The sequence below is a fragment of the Schistocerca nitens genome, chromosome 1, assembly GCF_023898315.1.
Source record: "Schistocerca nitens isolate TAMUIC-IGC-003100 chromosome 1, iqSchNite1.1, whole genome shotgun sequence".
NCBI lineage: Eukaryota > Metazoa > Arthropoda > Insecta > Orthoptera > Acrididae > Schistocerca > Schistocerca nitens.
In genome coordinates, this window is record NC_064614.1 from 787,078,361 (window position 1) to 787,095,830 (window position 17,470).

Below are 17,470 nucleotides of genomic sequence, written 5' to 3' on the forward strand. Positions count from 1 at the left end.
AAGATACACACAATACAGGGTGCCCCAAAAAGAATGACCCGATTTTAAGTTGTATTAATATTGAGACAAATGTAACTAGGTAACTGAAACAGCACTAGATGTAATCAGCCTGGTCTAGAGTTTCAGAAAAAAACCACTAGATGTTGCTAGGAGCGCTGACCTGGAGCATGTAGCCAGCCTCGTTCAATATGGCATCCGCGCAACAGAAGGTGCATTGTGTTATTGAATTTAGTCATACTCAATCAGTGCTCGCAGTTCAGCGGCGTTTCATATTCGATTTCGTGCTAAATGTTCCTCCCTTAGCTTGTGACATTGAAGAAGGAAAAACCATAATATTAGCTGCTGCAACTTCAGTAACAGAAGACACCTTACACTCAGTTTGGGATGAATTCGGCTATCGGCTAGATGTTGTCCGTGCAGCCAATGGCAGACATATTGAACATTTACGATGGATTTTTATAAATTTATGTCTTTTCTGTGTAATTTAGTATGCAATTTTTTGGTGTTAAGCCCTTCTTCCAAATAAATAAACTATTTAAAATTGGGTCATTCTTTTTGGGACACCTTGTATTATTTATTAGTTCACTAGAAGTACACGTGCTGGAAGAAGCCCAAATAATATCCGGCTGCAGGTCATAAAGAGCTATGAACATTTTACAAGTTTCAGATAAGTTACGAACATACAGCTTTGATCAAGAGGATATCATATAGTGGAACATCAAACAACACACCACAGTATAGCCTACTTTTGGTAAGACTCTAAGTTACAATAATAGTTTACTTGTATCTCTTGATTTAATTGCTTGAATATCACGAAGGAAATCAACTATTTCCCCTATTTTGATGAAAGGCATGTGTCCTGAACACTAAGTGCAATAGATATGCAGCAGACTTCAAGTTGTAAAATTAATGCAATCAACTAATTATCTACTGGAAAATCCACAATGTAATAATGACAGTACAATGAGAAGGATAGTTGCTACTTACCAATAATAGATGACACATACACACACTCTCAAGCAAACACAACTCACACAAACGCACACATGACCACAGTCTCTGGCCTTGCATTTGAATGAGTATGTGTGTATATGTTGTCTATTCTGACAAATGCCTGTTTGGCTGAATGCTTTCTTTCACAGACTTTTTGTTGTGCCTTTCTGCATCTCAGCATCTCCACTATATAGTGAATAGCAATAATCCTTTTCATAATATTGTCATTAAATTATCTATTGCTATTTTTTCAATTATTTACTTGAAAGTGTTGGTTGATAACTATGTAATTTTTGTACAGTTCTGCCCTTATTTGTCATCAGAGGCAAATTGCAAAAGGAGCAAACTATGATTCATGTTACAGTAATAGCAAGGAAATGGAAATCAATCATAACAAATTTCAGGAATTCGATTGCAATGTTACAGTCAGCAACACCTGGGTGGAATCACAACCGTGGACACTCCTCCATCCTACTCAGATTTGCCAATAAATGCACCATCTAAGCACTTATTAATTCTGTCTCTTATTAATTCTGGAAATGCACAGAGAGATTTCCTCAGGTATTACATGTGAATGTGTAAACAGTTATGTAAAGACTAGGAAATTAATAATGATAAAGAGTTCTTTTCATGCCATGCCTCACTTATATGACGCAACTAGGTACCACATAGTCTGTATGGGGGAACATGGTTGTCCGATAGCTCATAGTGCAGGCAAATGGCATCACAGAGATAAATGCAAAAACATGGATAAGAAGTTATCAAAAGAAACTTCAAAGAGGTCATCATAGTTGGCACAAATATCAGAAGACTTAAATAGCTACTAAGGACTAAGACCTAGATATTTTTAAGGCCAGAATCAAGAAACCATTCATGTCCGCCACGGGTGAGGTCAGAAACAACAATCTATCAGTTTATGTGGTTACTGAGCACTAACATGTTCATGTAGCTCGTTTCCAACACAGCAAACGTGCATAATAAGTCATTAAATCTTGTCACTGGAAATCATGCACAGTGCTACTGATGATTCGAAACTGAGAGTTGTGTCAAGAAAGGGTTGTGTTACGAACTTTCAGCATATTTCTAGTTTCTACATCTCCTCCATACCTCTAAGACTCAAAAGTCAGTCAGATAATATGGAATGGTGGATTTTGTACTTAAAATAAAAGAAGCAAACCTTTTTTAACTCTCTATTCATTTAATTATTTCCAAAAAGAAAACATTGCTTACTAGATGCTCATCTTTACTTTATAACAACAAATCTCATCTCCAAATAACGAAGGCAACAACTGAAAAGTCCCTCTATCCAATAAACATAGTGCAAGCTTATTAAATAATAAAACAGGCATACACAAAAAAAATCCAACTGCCAACCACTTTTATGAATCATTAATTGTAAAATCTTGCCATTTTTGAGGGCTTATGCGTAAAATGTCCAACCATTTCAAATTACATTTAAAAAATTTTAAATGCATACAACACATAAGAACCTTCACCTAACAAACATTTCAACCTTTATAAGTCATTTTCTTACAAAAATCTACAAATATGAAAGAATATTAAGATAAACTCTAAGTATCTTCTTTGCCAAATACTACAGGAAAGGGCAATTTGCAAAATGAGAAATTCTGATAGCTCATTGTTACTTTGCATCTTCCTACAAAAGAAACTCAGATGTGAAAAGTTTTTTGTTATTTGAATAATGCAATTGGAAATACCTGCTGCTGTTTTTCTTAAAACAGGTACAGATATGTTTCATGAGCACGTCACAGCCATAGCAGTGCACTAGAATAAGAATAAATAAACCAAGCTGATAATGTAATAAAAATATTACGATGAACTTGCTTTTAACTTTTTTCCTATTTTCTTAACTTTTTTCCTGTTTTCAAATTGCCTTTCATTAACCACGTTGTTACTACTGTTGTTTCTGAATGAAGAGAAAAATGAAAATAATAATGCTTATATCCTACATTTTAGCAAATTTTACAAGAGTCAGTAGCTTTTCAAGCTTTTTGTAACAGTTGTTTGCTCTAATCATAGGGAAGGTAGATGAATGACAGATATAGCGGGGCCTCAAATCACTTTTCTTGTAGGAACAAAGAATGTGTGTTGTGGAGAGTTCACATGAGAGCAATTCAAAACAGAAAATTAATAGGTTGGTTAACTTTTTAAGGGGGCATCTTGAATGTAGATCAGGTTGTTGGAAAGCAGTTATTTCAGTCTACAAGACAGGAAACAAGAATTTGGAGTCATAGACCACGAGTATTTAACTGATCCTGACCAAACAATCCTCCTGTTGTGACAGTGCCACGAGATTTAAAAGTGCTGCTACGTCAGTACGCGAACACGGCGATAGAGGCGGTCCGCAGCTCGGCCGAGCGCGGGAGCGCCAGCTGGCTATGAACGGCATCGGCCGCATGTCACGGCACGGCAGTCGAATGACAGATACGGAGTTAGTAGCATGTAACCCGCTAGTGTTTCTACTTTTGTATATCCACGCAATTTATTAGTGATTAAAGGTTATAACACTTTTTGGCGACGAGGTCGGATATTTTTTTTCCTGCGTTGTGGAATTGTGTGTTCGTGTCGGGGCAGACATGGAACAGCTTCTGCAAGCACTCATTGAACAACAAACACAGCTAACGGCTGCTATTCAGGCACAACAAACACAGCTGACGGCTGCTATTCAGGTGTTGTTGACGTCGCTTACTCATCGTCTGTCTTCCTCTTCTCCGCCTCCGTTCCGTCCTTACGACGAGGCCGCTGAAGACTGGGAGGATTATGAGAAGCGTTTGCGGCAACACTTCTTGGCTTTCGGCGTTGTCGACACTCCTATGTGTAAGTCGTTATTTCTATCTTGGATTTCCCCACGGATCTATCAGCTGCTATCTCAGTTAGCCCCTCTGCGGGAACCTGCCTCTCTGTCCTTCCAAGAAATGTGTGACTTATTGTCTAACTATTACCGAAAAAACACCCACGTCGTGGCCGCCCGCGTGGCGTTCTACCGGTGTCGTAAACAGCCCCATCAATCTTACCGGGCTTGGGCGGCGGAACTACACGGTCTGAGTAGGAAATGTCAGTTTGTCACGGACACTCATCATGAGTCTTATGCTGATTCAATGGTTCGGGACGCTATTCTACGGCTTGCTCCTGATAAAGAAGTTCGGCAACGTGCCTTACAACTGCCAAACCCGTTGTTGTCGGAAGTTCTCAGCATCGCTCAATCTTTTGAAGTGTCTCACGCTGCTGGTGCGCAAATAGACGCGTGGTGTGATGTAGGCGCCGTACAGACCACTTTCGGCGCGGACAATTTGCCTGTTTCACAGGGGAACGATGATGTGGCGGCGGTTCACTCGCGTCAACAACGTCGCATTGGGCCGCCACGCTCGCAGCGAAAACAGCAACCACAGAAGCAGGTTCGTTCCGCACTTCCTTCTTGTCCACATTGTTTCGTACAGCATGACAGGGCCGCGTGTCCAAAACGTTGGGCCACGTGTAATTCATGTAGGAAAAAAGGCCACATTGCTTCTGTGTGTCAGTCCCCTAAAGTTCCTGTCGACGAGGACGAGGCATCGGACATGGATGTTAACTGTGTGCTTTCTCAAACAAATAAGTTGTTTGTTACTGTTCGTGTTCTGGATAAAGACATTTGCATGCAAGTGGACACTGGCTCTGCAGTAACTCTCATTAATTCTCGCACGTATTTGGAGTTGGGCTCCCCTCCCTTGTCTCCAGTTACGCGAAATCTACGAACTTATAATACGCAGAAAATTCCTATCGTTGGCCAGTTTGATGCTTCCACTGCCTACAAGTCTGTTTTTAGGCCCCTCACATTTTATGTGGTGGATCATGCAGGCACTGAAAACCTGTTCGGTTATGATGCTTTCCAGTTGTTCGGGTTCTCCATTGATGATGATGTGCACCTCATATCTGAGGATATTGCGTATCAACAGCTGGATGGATTGTGTTCTGAATTCTCGTCCTTGTTCTCTGCTGGTCTGGGTCGTGCCAAGGATTTTGAAGCCCACATTACTCTTAAACCTACAGTTCGCCCTAAGTTTTTCCGGGCACGCCCTATTCCGATGGCGTTGGGTGCACCTGTCAAAGCTGAGATAGACAGGTTAACAGCTTCGGGGATTCTCCTTCCTGTTACCTCCAGCGAATGGGCATCGCCAATCGTGGTGGTTTCTAAACCAAACGGGAGTCTGCGATTGTGTGGTGATTTTAAAGCCACTGTCAACGCTCAGATCCTCATTGACACTTATCCTCTTCCCCGTCCTGAGAAGTTATTTACCAAGCTCGCTGGGGGCCAGTTCTTTTCCAAACTTGACTTATCAGAGGCGTACCATCAGTTGCCGTTGGATGCATCTTCCAAGGAATTTCTCGTCATCAACACTCCTTGTGGGTTGTATCAGTACCAGCGGTTACCATTTGGCGTCGCTAGTGCGCCGGCCATTTTTCAGCGGTTTTTGGAACAGCTCACGGCTTCAGTTCCCGGCTGCATCAACTACCTGGATGACATTGTCACGGGGGCCTCCACTGAGGAGCACCTTCGCAATTTGCGTTCACTGTTTCGGGTTCTGCATTCAGCTGGGTTGAAGTGCAATCTGGACAAGTCACAGTTCTTCCAACCCTCCATTGTGTGTCTTGGTTTCCACTTGTCCCGTGAGGGTATACGTCCTCTACGACAGCACGTTGCGGCCATTACCGCTCTACCCCGGCCGTCTACGGTCAAAGAACGTCAGGCGTTTCTAGGCAAGGTTGCTTATTATCACAAATTCAATCCATCCGCGGCGGCGGTGGCTCATCTTCTGCATCAGCTGTTACGCAAAAACGTTCCTTTCTGTTGGTCCGACGAGTGTGAGCAGGCTTTTGTCCACCTGAAGGCTCATTTGCAGTCGGCGCCTTGTCTTGCCACATTCCGTCCGGGTCAGCACTTGGTTCTGGCGACTGACGCGTCACAGTATGGCCTAGGGGCTGTTCACGCCCATCGGTATGAGGATGGGTCGGAACAACCCATCGCCTATGCTTCCAAGACCCTCAACAATGCCCAACGGCGTTACTCTCAAATCGAAAAGGAGGCGCTCGCTATCATTTATGCTCTAAAAAAATTCAGCGTTTTTTTGTATGGTTCTAAGTTTCACCTCATCACCAACCACAAGCCGCTGGTCTCTCAGTTCAGTCCCTCGGTGTCGCTTCCGGATAAGGCAGCTCACTGCCTGCAACGTTGGGCCTTATACTTGTCTCGTTTTCACTATGAGATTCACTATCGCCCCACGGCCCAGCACGCCAACGCTGACGCGTTGTCGCGTTTGCCAATGGGCCCCGACCCGGTTTTCGATCGAGATGAACTACTCTGTTTCCACATTGATGAGGAAGAACATCATGCGGTCGAGGGTTTTCCACTTACAGGTTCGCAGGTCGCGTCGGCTACTGCGCGGGACCCGGTCCTGCGTCAGGTGATCGGTTTTGTTCAACGGGGTTGGCCGGACAGGACCAAGGGCCGGGCATCGGATCCCCTTCGCAACTACCATGCCTTGCGCCTTCGTCTGTCTGTTCGTGAGGGTGTTGTTCTTCTGGCCACGGATGGCGCATCTCCACGGGTTGTGGTGCCAGCCTCCCTTTGCAAAGATGTTCTCAAACTATTGCATGAAGGCCATTGGGGGATTTCTCGGACTAAGTCCCTGGCCCGCAGGCACGTTTATTGGCCTGGTATTGATTCGGACATCGCCCACATGGTTGCTGCGTGTGGTCAGTGTGCTCGACAACTGGCTGCACCCCGTACAATGCCCTCTCCGTGGCCTGATCCGGCGCAGTCGTAGGAACGGGTGCACGCTGACTTTGCCGGCCCCTTCCTCGGCACTTATTGGCTACTGTTGATTGACGCCTTCTCGAAGTTTCCGTTTGTTGTTCGATGTCCGTCGCCCACCACTGCGGCGACGACGCTGGCTTTGTCCAAAATCTTTGCGCTAGAAGGTCTTCCATCCACGATTGTCACGGACAATGGCCCTCAGTTCTCTTCGCAGGCCTTCCGTGATTTTTGTACTGGACAAGGGATTCATCATGTTACAGCACCGCCCTTCCATCCGCAATCGAATGGGGAGGTCGAGTGCCTTGTCCACACTTTCAAAAGCCAGATGAAAAAATTCCTTAGTGATTTTTCCACAGATGACGCTCTGTTGCAATTTCTGAGTTCTTATCGCTTCACGCCTCTGGGTGATCGCAGCCCTGCTGAACTCTTGCATGGCCGCCAACCGCGCACTCTACTGCACCTGCTTCACCCTGTCAGGCCTTGTACTGTGTCCCATAGTGCGGGAAAATACTTGGTGGGCGCCGACATGTGGGCACGAGGGTATGGATCCCGCCCTAAATGGATTCCAGGGGTGGTTCAGGCTCTTTGCGGCCGCCGGCTTTGTGAAATACGTACGGACGACAGCATGGTTGTTCGCCATTACGACCAGATGCGCCCACGAGTGGTGGCCACGCCAGTGCCACCGCCCCTTCTTTCGCCTCCACCAGCCCGAGAAGCCAGTCCTGTCGCTGCTGCTGATCTTCCGTGCGTGTTGCTGCAGCCGATGTCGCTACCGCTTCCGAGTACACCGGAACCGGCCCCAGTCGCGACGCAGCCTTCTCCGGGACCCATCTCGCTGGAGCACACCCCCAGGTCCACGACACCTATGGATGCTGCTCCGGAGTTTTCACCCATCATCTCGTCCAGGAGGCACGTTCCACGCGCAAGCTTCCGTCCTGGACATTTTCGACCATACTCTCGTGTTTCTCCGCAGGATCTTCTCGGGGCCTCCCAAGAGGCCATGGATGTCTCCGCACTGTCCGTGTCTCCAAGGAAGTGAGTGTTTTTTTCCAAAGGGGGGAAAAGTGTTGTGACAGTGCCACAAGATTTAAAAGTGCCGCTACGTCAGTATGCGAACACGGCGATAGAGGCGCTCCGCAGCTCGGCCGAGCGCGGGAGCGCCACCTGGCTATGAACGGCGCCGGCCGCATGTCACGGCACGGCAGTCGAATGACAGATACGGAGTTAGTAGCATGTAACCCGCTAGTATTTCTACTTTTGTATATCCACGCAATTTATTAGTGATTAAAGGTTATAACACCTTCCCCCCCAGACAAAGTCTCCATCACTGTTGTCGTGGACTGCAGAATAACTCCACTACTCCTCTACAAGATCCAACTACATGGCCTCTACTGCAGTGGCCCCTTCCTGTTAGTCCTGCATGACTTCCAGTTCCTCTTCTTAATAATGGACATATTGTGAACAGAAGTATGTGACCTCATAAATATTCATATAATAATAATCATAATAATTTATTATGTCAATGTCATCTATTGACAACAAATATTCAGATTACCTATATAAGCATGTTATTCCACCAACAGATGTGATAAACAACCCACAAATAATTTCATCATGATGTACAAACAATAGTTATATACGTACAGAACATTGTGAATATGGTATAAAACATTATCAATAATACATGCCCCATGGCTGTCAAGCCAGCAGTATTTTATAATTCACAATGCCTAAGCTGAATAAAAAAGGAGACATGGAAGAACTAGAGAGGAATAAAAGAGAAAATTTAAAGAAGATCCTCGGACTGCAAAAAAGAAAAAATGGTACACGCAAGATGAGGAAAATTGAAGATCTGTCTAATCCATCTGTATAAACTATATAATCACACTATATGTGACTCCAAATCGGCAGAGGAAATAAGAAGACACATGGAAGAAGTTGCAATCAGTCAGAATGGCTGTACGTATGAGGCTAATTAATGTTAGATTTAGTTTTATAAAATATGTTACTTTTACTCTTTTAAGCTATATGACACACAAATACAATTTTTGCCAAGCAAATCTTGTCCAATTATGGCTTGAGTAAGCCAACACCTATTAGTTGTATTAAAAAAAAGAAGACAATCTGGACTCTCTCCCAATAAAATACACTATTACAATGAATTGCTGTGTGTACAGCTTGCTGTATATCATAGAGTTTAACCACTTCAAAATATAACAATATTATGAAAAGAATAGTTGCTACTCACCATACTACAGAGATGCTCAATTACAGATAGGCACCACAAAAAGACTGTCAGAAAGTAATCTTTTGGCCAACAAGGCCTTCATCGGAAATAGACAAAACACACACACACACACCACACCACGCGCGCGCTCTTACGCAAATGACACGCACATGATCACAGAATTTGGCTGCTGAGGTCTCAGCAGCAAGAAACTGTGGTCATGTGTGAGTGAGTTGTGTGTGCATGAATGTGTGTGTGTCATTTATTTCCACTGAAGAGTTTACTCACTTCCTCTTTTATACACAGCAAATTAATGCCACTATACAAGCAGCATGCAGTAAGTAATGCAACACTTTTTTTTCTCTGAAAGCAAGTTGGTTTTATTCGAGATTCAAATACACCATACTATTCCCCCACTCCTTAGGCTACAAAATCCTATTTTTTCAACATAATCTCCATTCAATGCAAAGGCCTTATGCCACCCAATTTGGGAGGGGGGGGGCTGTACATTCACATGGTGCCGCTCTACTGATTGACATCAGTGTCAACATCTTGCTACATCAATAACCTCCCCATCATCCACATACTGCTTCTTGCAGAGTGCATCCTTCATTGGGCCACACAGATGTAAGTCGGAAGGTGCAAGGTCTGGACTATAGGGTGGATAAGGAAGAACAGTCCAACAAAGTTTTGTGAGCTCCTCTCAGATGCACAGACTTGTATGAGGCCTTGCACTGTCATGGAGAAGGAGAAGTTTATTTGAATTTTTGTGGTGATGAACACGCTGAAGTCATTTCTTCAATTCCCTGAGGGTAGCACAATACACTTCAGAGTTGATTGTTGCACCATGAGGGAGGATATCAAACAGAATAGCCCCTTCAGAGTCCCAGAAGACTGTCACCATGACTTTACCAGCTAAGGGAGCAGCTTCAAACCTTTTCTTCAGAGGAGACGTGGTGTGGCGTCACTCCATGCATTGCTGTTTTGTTTCCAGTTCGAAATTATGAATCCATGTTTAATTATCAGTCTCATAACACACAAGCAATTCAGCACAGATGGACAAATGGTCCTACATTGCTCTTTATGGTGTTTTGTTAGGCAGTGAGGAACCCAATGGGCATGCAACTCCAACTGGTAGATGAGCGTGTCAGCACTACCAGCAGAGATGTCCAGCTGAGCAGCAAGGTGTTTGATTGTAACCCACCAATCACCTTGAATGAGAGTATCCGTACATTCCAACACTGGAGGAGTCATTGCCGTGTATGGCAAGCCAGCCTGTGGGAGACCGGATACTCGCAGACGCCTCACCCAACGACTCAGCGTGCTCTGTTCACTGCCAGGTCTCTGCAGACATTCTGAAAGCACCTATGAGTATCTGTGATGCTCTGGTTTTCTGCCAAAAGAAACTAAATGACAGCTCTTTGCTTGGAACACACCTCCATTAGGCTATGTATAGCACCGCCACCTATCGGAACTCCATGAAAATATAGGGCCTGAAGCCAGAATATTTCACTATGTCCCACAAAGAAATTTGACATTTTTTAAATTAAAATTGGCCAGTGAACAAAAGAAAAGAAAAAAAGAAGTGTTTCATTACTTGTTCAGCAGCCCTTTCCTTTAATGCTAAGAGTGTGTGTGTGTGTGTGTGTGTGTGTGTGTGTGTGTGTGTATTCAGTTACATTAAAAGATCTCAATACACTGTAATTTTAATACTTTACAGTATCATGAAAACAGTGATTGTACACTTGATGAATTTGAAGAAGATGGCTTGGCCAGTTTGGGCCAGCAATGGGTTTAATGAACTTCGGATCCTCGAGTGGAGGTGGTTGGTGACGATAGGCCTCTAAACTCTAGGCACGCTACAGCAACTATGCTGGTGAAATATTATGCATCACATGAAAAAGAGATATGTGTACAGAAAATACTGTGTAACACTGTAATCTGTGAAAAGCTTTAGAATTAAAACACCTTTTATGGAACCCACAACCTACTCTCAGACCATAACGCTTTTAAAAGCTAGTGCCTTAAAGTATTCTGATTGTGCTGAAGCTTCAAAACAGGCTGAACTGCAACAAAGATATAACACGCAAGGACGTTATGCACCTTCATACAGGATGTCCCCCAAAAAATATCTAGAAGCTTTAGCAACAGGTTCCTTACATCAAACAAGAAAAAAAAGTCTAGTAAACATGGGCTCTAAAATGCATACCTTAAGAGCTATGAGAACTTGTTCATCTTCAATACTACGAAACAGATCACTTCTACACAAGGACTTTGTTTTCTATATTTTGGGGTCAGGCAGTAGGGATCAAACCCAGAAAAAAAAATATCCACTACACTTGGGGTTCAAAATGCATACTTTACGAGCTACGAACACGTGTCTATCTTCAGTTGTGTGAAACACATTTCTTCTACTGAACAAGTGATCATAGCTCTTAAGGTACACATTTTAGGACCCATGTTTACTAGACTTTTTTTCTTGTTTTGGTCCATACCACCTCCTTCCGAAATATGGAAAGTGAAGAGTTTGAAGTAGAAGGGATGTATTTCATAGTATTGAAGACGAACACGTGCTCGTGGCTCTCCAGGTACAAATTTTAGGGCCCATGTTTACTAGACTTTTTTTCCTAAATGGGAGGGAAAGTGAAGAGTTTGAAGTAGAAGGGATGTATTTCATAGTATTGAAGATGAACACGTGCTCGTGGCTCTCCAGGTACAAATTTTAAGGCCCATGTTTACTAGACTTTTTTTCCTAAGTGGGAAGGGTCAGCTGCTTCACCAATGTTAAAAAATGTTCTGGAAAAAAGTACATAGTTTGCGAGTATTGAGTGGTTGCTTGGGTAGACAGCTGTATATGAGAGGAACACTCTATGGCAACATAGAGAAGGGAGATGCATGGGGCATGGGGAAGGTAAACAGAGAACTCTTAGCAGCAGTGACCAAACGAGGATTAATCATCGTAACATAAAAAGATATTGATGTGGTGTAGTGTCAATGGCAGAGAAATGAGAGTACAGTTTCAAGATGACTGAGGATTGGTGAGAGAGCAATGGACTGGGAGTAAGGAAGTTGCACTGAGGTGGCTGAAGATGGGAACTATTGGAGGTTGGGGAGAGGGGACTGCAAGAATGGAGGAAGTGCTCAACGTGCATTTCCCATTTCTGTTGTTCAAAGGATCTGCTGCTGCAAGTTCTACAACATAAGCACTGCTAAATATCAGCTACATTTCTACATACTCAGAAAATAAGAGGGAGAGGGGAAGATTCACTAAAACTATTAAGAAAAGGAAATTATTGACTAATAAGACAGCAAAGGGGATAAACATACAAGCCAGTCATCACTAACAGCGGCTGCTCCAATCCATTTCCCCAGGTCTGGTCGGGCTACCTTGTTACTCAGATGTGGTTGAATAACAGCTATTGCTCTCGTCTGTCTTAAATCCCAAATACGTACAGTTCCATCCTCACTTGCAGATACTATCTGATTATCCCTGAAAATCACATGTATGCATAAGTGACACATAATAGCACTCATAAACGGGTAATAACTAGATGCATTACACCAAACATTACAAGAAACATGTACATTAAGCTTGTACCTAAATTCTTAGTAAATAAAACTCTGTGGTGAAGTCATAAAATAGTTGACAAATGAGCTTACTCCCTGAAACAATTTAATCACTGGTCTGAACATTAAATCCAATTCATTAAATTATTGTTCCCATTCTATACTGATATCTTGTCATATATAAGATTCAAAACATTATTGAAATGAGTGACATTATGGTTTTTCACCAACTCAGTGATCTCAGCATGGCATCCTATAAACAAACAGATATTAAAGAGCAGGAATGTGAATGGCATAAACTGTGTGTACTATAAACCTGTTTTGCATTCTTGATTTGTTGCACTCCTCCGGTGCCAACAGAGAGAGAGAGAGAGAGAGAGAGAGAGAGAGAGAGAGAGATTTTGGGGGGGAGGGGGGGCATGTGTAGATAAAAAAGGAGGAGTATTAAAATGGAAGACAAGTAAGACTTTTACTGTCATGCTGTAGTTTGTTCACCCACATTAAATGTATGCTAAATTACTTGAAAAGGAAGTGTCCAGAGTTTATTATCATGTCACGACTAAGGTTGTAAGAACTGTAGCGAGGAACAGATTAAGTGGCTCAGCTGTGATCCATTCAAAGCAACTTACTCAACATCTGCTTGAAGTGACTTAAAAAAAGCACAGAAAATCTAACACTAAGCTCAATGTCCGCCACCTCATCCAGTTAGATGATCTACTAAAGTCATTGTCTGTATTCTGCAGCTATGAGATAAAATATGAATTCCAGCTGGTAGTATGGTCGATAAAGGGCATTTTACACACCATTCTACCTTCACATCTGTCATATTTCTTGGAACCAGTTATTCTTAACTACCTAGGCATAGATCATCATCTACTATGAGCATGGAGAGCAAATACAGCCTCCACATTTGGCACAGTTTAGGAAAAAAACTAACTCTTGGACTTTTCCTTATCCTTCCTCACACAACATCTGTAGTCGTGAGTGAACAGTAATGATAAATAATTTTTTTAAATAAATTAATCCGTCAAAATGCACTGAGTCTATACAATCTTTAAACACAGTACTTCTGCAAAACATAGGAACTCACTGTACATTATTTGTTATTTATTATTCTCTATCTACTCTCTGTGATCTACAAACCACTTTTTGGGGTGTGTGTGATACGAGGGTACTTCTAGTACTGTTACCCTTTCCCCTCCTTCCCTGTTCATTTCATGAATAGTGACTGGGGCGACAAATTTCAATAAATCTCCGTATGAGCTCTAATTTCTCTGATTTCTCATTTTGGTCATTTCATAAGAGGTTTGTGAGAAGACACAATATGTTTCCTAAATATTCATGGAATATACAGTATCAAAATTTTAACGGTAAACCTTCACATGATGCACAACGCCCTTCTTGTAGTCTACCACTCTAGTTTGTTAAGCATCTAGGCCTATGTGAATATTTCATGACACTACACAGCACACCACTTTTCATTGGATCTTCTCTCTATCTTCTATTAATCCAGTATTATGAAAAAGATATAACGCCGGGGCGGGTAGTCAGGAACCACGCTCCACAGATTGCTTCACCATCAGGCACAGTAGCCGTTTTCAGTTTGGCCTCAGTGGCCAGAGACAGTGGTCATGTGTTTGAGTTATGCTTGTGCAAATTGTAACTGCTCTTTAGAGAGTGGTTATAAGAAACAAGTATAAAATTAAATTCTGTAATACGAAATGACCTAAGAGCCAAAAAACGGTAGTAGTATTTCGAAGTAATAGTTAGTTGAAATTTTACAACGAGTAGATATTCGAAATAGAGTAATGCAAAGTAGTACAAAGGGAACCCAAAGAAAACATAACAGAGCTGTGTTTTGTTTTGAATATAATATATAAAACAATGTGCAGGATTGTTAGGTCTCTTGAGTTTTTGTTTTCAGCAGTGGCGAGTGTGTTCACAGTTCTTCTGGAGAAGTCAGAATTTTGGGATTAGAAGCCTAATTAAATTGCACTCTTAGAACTGGATTAGACATTGGAGTGGTGGAGAATAGATTATTTTGGGATAAATTCAGAGACAGAGTCAATTAGAGGTGATTGGGTGTACAAACATTGATATTCAAGTGAATGGTGATTGTACATGTCAAACGAAATGCTACGAGCATATACTTACAACTGTAAAGAGATTTATTGACAATACGGAAACTTTTATGTTGAATTGGGATTTTATTCGCTGTATGCGAATTATTAAAGAGTATTGGGAACGAAAACAGTTTGGACCTTATCAAACTAGTATCTTTGCCGCCCGTTGTCAAGATGATTCCGCTAATAAACGAGAAGTGTAAAATAGTGCCAATTAAAAGACTAAACTTTTGCTGAACAGACATTGTAAGGATTCGAACCCATAATTAATATTGTGTCTTGAGAATTGAGAAGCTTAGACACTGTAAGGCCCAGAGGCATATTTATAATTTATCGGACATTAATGGCAAAGGACAGTTTCATGGGAAATCATATCTTTGGTGATAGGTACACGAAGGAATGTGGTACTGACTGACTGTTATCAGACTGAAACAATACACACTATGATCAACTCGCCTTTCATTGATCCCCCAGTGCTATCTCTCATTAATTTAAGAACTTAATTGTGTCAATAAAACAGAAATATACGAGACATTCCCAGTGTTTACTAAATTCCTTAATGAGCGCTAATACATAGACAATATTATCTGTGAACATTCAAGGGTTATTGAAGGAAGCTGATAAACTTTTTACAAGCATATTTAATAGGATTCAACGAATGCATACAGACTGCTAAAGTAACTAAATCAAATTACTCAGGGAAACAAATTAGTAAAAATAGACTGGAACTCAATTGATATCTTTCTCCAAAGTAACAAAAAACAAAACTGTCTTTGGGTCCATCGTGGTTGAAAGTGTATGAATTATCTCTGGAAAGACGCAATCAACTGCTAGTTCACACGACTAGGCTCACAACATGATTCAGAGATGTGTTATGCCCAACCCATACGGCAGGGAATGGTTCTTAACTAGCCGGGACAATATATACACAAACTTTTGAGATCAGCTCCACTGCCAAAGGGGGAGGGCGTCGAAGCGATATCTGTGCAGTTGCGACGACGGTGGGTGTGTGGGCATACAATATGTGTGTTTTTTTCTACTTTAGAAGAAAGCCTTTTGGCCAAAAGTTCAAATGTATAAAAGACTTTGTTGCAGCCATCTAAAACTCAATACTCCTCTATATGGTGAGTGGCGATGTATTCTTTTCATAATATCATCATTATTATTCCAACCTCAATCTTCTAGTAATCCAAGGATCCAAGACTGATGAACAATACTCAAGGGCCAGACAAACAAATTTTTTTTTTGCAAGCCACTCCTTTCATGGGTTAGTTATGCTTCCTAAAACTTTCTCAATGGTAGCATTTCAGTGACAGACAAACTGTCACGTCAGTCCGTAGCATAAAACAACATAAGTTTACAAGACAACGATATATAACTCCAAGTATGTGGTCAGTCATAGATACTGCAATATCAAAGATCTGTTCACTCTGTAGAAGTTCTGAAAGTATGGTGTCCACTACCACACCATTAAAAAAGTAATGCAAAAGCTAAATTGACAATTCATTTGAAGCATTAAGTTTTCCACATACATAAATCAATTATATTGGGTAACAAAAGTCATGGGACACCGCCTAATAGCATGCTGGACCTCCTTTTGCCCGGCATAGTGCAGTAACTTCATGTGATGTGGAGTCAACAAATAATTAGAAGTCCCATGTAGAAATATTGAGCCATGCTGCCTCTATAGCCGTCCATGATTACGAAAGTCTTGCCAGTGCATGATTTTGTGCACGAACCAATGTCTTGATTACGTCCTGTAAATGTTTGATGGGTTTCATGTTAGTCAATGTGGATGGCCAAATCACTCGCTTGAATTGTCCAGAATGTTCTTCAAACCAGTCGCCAACAATTGTGGTCTGATCACATGGTGTATTGTCATCCAGGACCTAGTCCATTCCATGTAAACACATCCCACACCATTATGAGTCACCACTAGCTTGCACAGTGCCTTGTTGACAACATGGGTCCATGGCTTGGTGGAGAATGTGCCACACTTGAATCCCACCATCAGCTCTTATCAGCTGAAATTGGGACTCATCTGATCAAGTCACTGTTTTCCAGTCGCCTGCGGTGTAACTGACATGGTCACGAGCTCATGAGAGGCACTGCATACAATGTCATACTGTTAGCAAATACACACGTCTGCCGTCTGCTGCTGTAACCAAACAATCCTATCCACACTATCCAAATGGATATGCTTACCATAGGTCCCACATTGGTTCATGTGGTTGTTTCGTGCAGTGCTGCTTGTCTGTTGGCACTGACACTCTACGCAAACACCACTACCCTCACTCATTAGGTGAAGGCCATCGGCCACTGTATTGTCCATGGTAAGAAGAAGTGCCTGAAATTTGGTACTCTCAGCACACTCTTCATATTGTGGATCTTGGAAAACTGAGTCCCCTAACAATTTCTGAAACAGAATGACCCATGCATCTACCTCCAATTACCATTCCGTGTTCAAAGTCTGTGTGGAGGTTTTATGGAATTGAAGGCTATATACACAGCCGGTTTGAATCATACTTAATGAACAGAAAGCAAAAAGTTGTGCTGAATAGCACAAATAATGTTGGGAGGGTGGTAAATTCTAGTGAATGGGGAGTTATCACAAACGGAGTCCCACAGGGTTCAATTTTAGGTCCTCTGCTGTTCCTTATTCATGTGAATGACCTCCCACTTAACATTCAGCAAGTGGAACTAATGGTTTTTGCAGATGACATGAGTGTTATAATATCCCATTCCAGA

The 17,470-nt window shown here is 42.2% G+C and overlaps 1 protein-coding gene across 2 annotated transcripts in view; it reads right to left on the minus strand.

Annotated features, from left to right (window-relative positions):
- LOC126261883 (THO complex subunit 6) overlaps nt 1-17,470 on the minus strand; it is a 56,376-nt gene that overhangs the window by 3,393 nt on the left and 35,513 nt on the right. For both annotated transcript variants that reach the window (XR_007546705.1, XM_049958576.1), the window contains exon 4: nt 12,360-12,522. Coding sequence is in view for 1 of the 2 variants with exons in the window: in XM_049958576.1 (XP_049814533.1) it covers nt 12,360-12,522 (163 nt within the window). In the remaining variant the exon portion in view is untranslated. The remainder of the gene's footprint in view (nt 1-12,359; nt 12,523-17,470) is intronic.